A 5,461-nucleotide genomic window follows, 5' to 3' on the forward strand; every position below is an offset into this window, starting at 1 on the left:
AGACATACCTGCCTAACACCTGCATGGCCTCCTATAAAGGCTTGGCATTTCGTATTTCGGCTGTTACACTGTCAGTCGTGACACTGACAACTGAACTTAGATTTAGCACTGGAGTACTCAGCTATAGAAGGAAGAAGGGCAGAAGGGGGTGTGGGGAGTGGAAAAAATTACCAATAGCCTAATTTTGTTTGGTTGGAATAAATTTATTTCATCTGTCTGTAAACAAGGTGTTTTTAATAGTTATGGCATTTTTTGAAATGCATATTAATTCAGATGAGTTAGACTGTATCCCAGATGTAACAAAGTGCAGGGAAAGAAATGGACAAATCAGCAACAAGAATTTGTTTAAATCTGTACATTATCCACAAGGCCCAACAACAGAAGCAAATACTAGAATGTCCCTAAAGTAGTGCCATTCAAAAGAAACCCTCGTACTCAGTTAAAATCCATCTCACAATAGCAACAGTTCAATTTTTTTTTAAACAATAAGTATGGCACAGAATACATATTAAAAAAATTCATCACAAGACAGCCAAGTCAGTTATTCCAACCAATACCATCTCCCATTTATTCTTTTGTATACAGAGTTCTGTAGTTCTTTTTAAATGGACATACAAGTTAGTACTGTGCCTGAAGGGATCATTTGGTTACACACGTCAGATGGGCGCACAAGGCAGTTCACTCCGTGATTTCTGCAGCAAGGGTGTGACAGGCCAAATGAGAGCTTTAAATTTGAAATGGCATCATTTTGACAGGTTAGCTTTCAAACTACCAGCCTTCATCCAAACAGCGGCTTTGGAGCAGCGAGACTCTGTAACCAGCAAGTGATCTGGCAGAAAGACCGGAGTCGGTCAGCGCTCCCACAGCAGCCGAAGGCAGCAGTTCTCCACAATGACACTGCAGTTTTATATAAAAACAGAACCACCCAACCCACAACCCCAAGCTGCAAATTAAAATTGGTCCTATGAAAAACTGAAACCAGACACGCTCCAGATGGTTATGTTGGGATATCTAATGTCCATAATGGCAGCCTTTTATAGTTCAACTACAGAACAGGAGCTGGCAAAAAAAAAAAAAAAAAAAAAGTGCCTGAGCTATTGCAATGATGGAATGTCCCCGGGGAGTCACTCGGGATGGTGGCTGTAAGGTCATGGGAGGAAGTGCATCTGTACCCTTTGATAGCTTTGTGATTGCACTTAACGAGCAGTACAAGCTTCAGACGTGAAGAAAAAATGAAAGACAAGCCTACAGCAAAGTGCAACAACAAAACTAATTTAACATTAATAGCTTCTGAGTGGCAAATTGGTTAAACAAACCAGGCACTATAAAATAGGTGTAAGCAAACGTGGATTAAAAAACAAAACAAAGAAACACCACGAGAAGAACAGAAGATATGCATGCACTTTTTCCTCCCAAACATGCTCTGTGAAAGGAAGACTTGTGAGCTGTGTAATTGCTCAAAGTGCTGAAGAGGCATTGATCAAATTAGATTGTACAGTCGGCACCTTGTTTAGTGTTTACGAAGTTGTTTTAGTTCTCAATACACACCAATTGCTGAGACAAAGCAAAGCCTATGCTTGGCGTATTCCCCTCCCAAGAGTTTTTCAGGTATCATGCATATCATCTTTGTGGTGCAGCAGTGGTGCCAGATATGGGACTCAGTTACACACAGCGGTTAACATACAAATGAACAAAGGGTAGCCAGAATTACAACATTAGAAAATGGGTAAATAAAAAACACAAACTACCATCTACAGTCTGGTAGCACTGAGCACAATTGGGTGGTGATGAAGACAGTTGCTAGGTGGATGGGGAGAGGCTGCTTAGACGTCAGACCTCCTCAGGTATAAAGCCAGTTCATATGCTTTCTTGTTGAGTGTCCCTCCATGGACACCTTCCTTTCCCATGACTATAACCAATGCTGGAGTACACAAGGAAACAAAACAGAAATGAACAGAATTAAAGAAAAAAAAAAAAAAAAAAAAACACCTTTCCCCACCAACAAAGGGATACAAAGGAGACACAGGTTCATACCCCATCACCCTGCATTGCTAATAAAGTTTCCAGAATGTAAGGTTTAAAGCTCACCGCCAGGAAAGTTTAATAGCAATCTTCCCCTAATACTTAACAGTCTGCCTAGCAACTAGAACCCAGAGTCTCTCAAGTATTTTGCCATTGAGTATGCCTTCTTATTCAATCCGCCTCCATGGACCCCTTCTTTGCCCATTACAAAGACCAAGACTGAAAGAGAAAAGAAAAAAAAGTTTTAAAAAGAGTGTGTTAGACAAGGAAATAACGCAAGTTTTAGGCAGTGCAAAAAACACACTCAAATTCAAGATTTAGTATTTGGGTATTAAGCTAGCAGTCTGGTAAAAACACAGGTGTAGGCGAGACTAGGAGAAAGCATGCACAGCTTTCCAGGTACATCCCAGAAATTCACTGCTTAAGAAAGAAGTGCCATCCACTATCTCAATAAAGCACTGCAGTGCTTTTCCACCATCAGCACCATCCATCCTCACCCAGCCAGGAAACCCTGGTGACATCTTAAAGAGCAAGAGGGGAAAAAAAGCCCTGTCAGGAATAAAAGCAGCGGTGTGGGTAGGAGAGCTGTGACTCTGAGAGCAGAAGAGGGAACACAGTTATCTGCAGTGGCTGCTGCTGGTCAGCCTCAGAGCTAGAACCATCCTGACGCCAGCAGAATAGGCCCATGGTCAGACTTGGACAAAGACTTGTTAGGCAGAAACAGTAACGTGTGCTTAACGTTTCTCATAAGACAAAGTGCAGGGAGGACTTTAAAGCTGACCGCCCCCCCTCCCCCATCACTGCACTGTGGTGATGAAGTGTCCCAATTGTCTTGCAAAGAAGAACGTGGTAAGGCTCTCCAGCAGGATACACCACTTGCCAGCAGAGGTCACTGGCAGGCACACGGACACAGCCAGCACTGTGCTTTCACAAGCACGGTAATTGTTTCCCAAGTTAGATCGTGTGCAGTTGGAAGTGCTGCAGTCAGCCTACCTACAGGTGACTGTATATCCCCATAGCAATCTTCTCACAAAAGGCCTAAAACTATTTGTTTTCACTATTTGCAGCAAGGAGTCAGAACTTTGCTTGTTCTATTAAGTGCTGCAAACACAGTTTCTGCATTATTATCTTCCAACTTTAGCTTCTAAATACAAAACTTGAGCAAAATTTGACTGTATGTCACCAATCTGTTCTACAGCCAAAACCACCATGCTGGGTGTTTTGAACACAATACACACTACTTGTAGCCAATACTTCGAGGCACATTTTTCATATTTGAGCCTGGTGCCTTTCCAAGAACACGTGTTACTGGATGTTAGAGGAGGACCACAAGGAGCAGGCAAACTAGCATAAGGCAGGTTTCTCCATGATACAACCCCGGACAAGCTTTTCTGCCTGAAGACAGGCTCCAGAGAGCTCAATAGGAAGCGCGAGTCAGCGCAGCACTTCTTACAACAGTGAGCAGAAGGAGCTCACACAAGAGACCCACATCTCTGCAGAACAAACTTTCTGGTGAGACATTTACAACGACTATGCTCGTCTGACTACATGTCATTAATATACCCCTGTGGTAACCCACTACAAGCTTTGGATACCGCACAGGGAAACACTTCCCAAGTGCACCTGAGTGACAGCCTGGTTCTGCTCGTCAGAAGACATTTCAGCCGCTGCCCAGCTGGGATCGTGTATGGGCAACGCTAAAGCAAGCGTTTATTCTCAGGCAAAAATGCTGTTCATCAGCCAGCCTGCTGCCACCCCCCCGCCCGGTTAGCCATTAAACACAAGAGTTTGGGCTCCTTAATAGCCAGGGCCTACGTTTAGGATCACGTTCTCAACTGAGCCACCGGAGTGACGAAAGCTCCCTTACCTCGACCAGCTCTGCCCACGGCCACGTTGTACGTCGGCTCCCCACCTTGGCTCTTCGTCCGGATGTCCATCGTGCAGTCCCCGTCCACGTAGAGGCTGTCTCTGATCACAGAGCACTTCTTTGCCCCGAGGGTCAGGCCATTGGTGAAGAAACCCTCCCGGTCCTTCCCTACAATCATATCTATTTCTACCGGCTGCCAAAGGAAAAAGCCAGGAGTCAGCACCGCGTCGTTCTGCGGCTCCGTTCCGTTACGACCGCTCCCCCCCTCCGGCCGAGGGGACGGATGGCGCATTCCCCCCCCCCCCACCGGGCACGGCGCTTTGTTGTCAGCGGCTCACGCAGCGGCGCTTTGTCGCCGCCCGAAGCAGCGCACCGCCGCCCCCGGCAATCCCCGCATCGCCGGGACAGCGGGGCTCATTAACGCGCGCACCGCGCGACCGAAATTAGCGAGCCACGTGACGCGCTGCGGCGCCTCAATGAGTCACCGCGGCCCGGCCGCCCCGCGCCCTTCCGCGGGCACCGCGCGGCCCGGCGGGGCGCGAAGCGGGGATCGGGGCCCGGCCGCCCAAAGTGCCGAGTCACGGCAGGCCCCGCTCTGCCCCGCCAGGCCCGGCTCCGCTCCGGCCCGGCCCGGACGCGGCGGGTTCACCGCGGGCAGGGCAGGGTCCGCGGCGACGCCGAGCCCGGCCTCCCCGCACGGGGCTCCCGCGGGGGCAGCGCGGGGCGGCGGCGGCGGCGGCGGGGGAAGGACGGGCAGGGCGGGGGGAGGGGAGCATCGATGGCGGAGCGCCATCTTGGCGATGGAAAACATGGAGCCGGCGGCGCGGCGCGGCGGGCATTCACCAACGCCGCCTACGCCGCGCACGTAAGCGCCGCCGCAGCGCCGGGCCGGGCCGAGCCGGGCCGCCCTCCGCCGGCGCCGCGCGCCCTCCTTCCCCCGCGCCGCCGCCGCCGCCCCCGCACCGCGCGCGGCCGAGCCCTCCGCAGCCCGAGACAAAAAGGCGGCGGCGCGGCCCTCAGAGGCGCCGCTCCGCGCGGCCCCGCCGCCCCCGCCCGGCCCGCCGCCCCGCGCTCACCGTGATGCTCTGGAAGATGCCGCCGGCCGTGGCCGCCCAGACGTACTTGGCGTCGCAGTAGCCCACAATGGCGGCCTCCTGGCAGCAGCCATCGCACATCAGGTTGTCCACGTAGCTCTGCCAGCCGGCCATCTTCGGCGGGGCGCGGGCGGCGGCAGCGAGCGGCGGCAGCGAGCGGCGCGGCGCGGGCCGGGCGGCGGCAGAGGCGAGGCGAGGCGCCTCTCCCTCCTCTCGAGCGGACCGAGCGCTGCGGCGAGCGGCGCGGCCCAGCCCAGCCCAGCCCTCCGCGCTGCCGGCGCCGGGGGGCGGGGGGAGGAGGGGCGCGGCCCGGCGCCGCCCCCTTCCCGCACCGCGCGGCCGGCGGAGGCTCTCGGCGGCGCTGCTCGGGCGCGGGGCGTTCCGCGCCTGCAGTTCCGCAGCGGCCGCCGCTCCGCTCGGCTCCCCGGGGCTGCGCGGGCGCGGTGCTGCGGGGCGCCGCCTTTTCCCAGCCTTTCTA

General features: G+C 53.1%; 1 protein-coding gene across 2 annotated transcripts; it reads right to left on the minus strand.

Moving 5' to 3' along the window:
* Positions 1-537: 537 nt before the first annotated feature.
* Positions 538-5,180, minus strand: PFN2 (profilin 2). 2 transcript variants are annotated; one of them, XM_031603618.2, is made up of 3 exons: positions 4,966-5,180; positions 3,890-4,082; positions 538-1,921 (listed from the first exon to the last, which is right to left on the minus strand). In XM_031603618.2, the coding sequence occupies exons 1-3, from the start codon at positions 5,095-5,097 to the stop codon at positions 1,824-1,826; spliced, it is 423 nt and encodes a 140-aa protein (XP_031459478.1). In that variant the 5' UTR covers positions 5,098-5,180; the 3' UTR covers positions 538-1,823. The 2 variants fall into 2 exon arrangements, with proteins under 2 accessions (XP_031459478.1, XP_031459477.1); XM_031603617.2 differs by having other exon boundaries at positions 538-2,241; positions 4,966-5,168.
* Between the last annotated feature and the right edge of the window lie 281 nt (positions 5,181-5,461).

The sequence above is a fragment of the Phasianus colchicus genome, chromosome 10, assembly GCF_987193195.1.
Source record: "Phasianus colchicus chromosome 10, bPhaCol1.hap1.1, whole genome shotgun sequence".
Classification (NCBI taxonomy): domain Eukaryota; kingdom Metazoa; phylum Chordata; class Aves; order Galliformes; family Phasianidae; genus Phasianus; species Phasianus colchicus.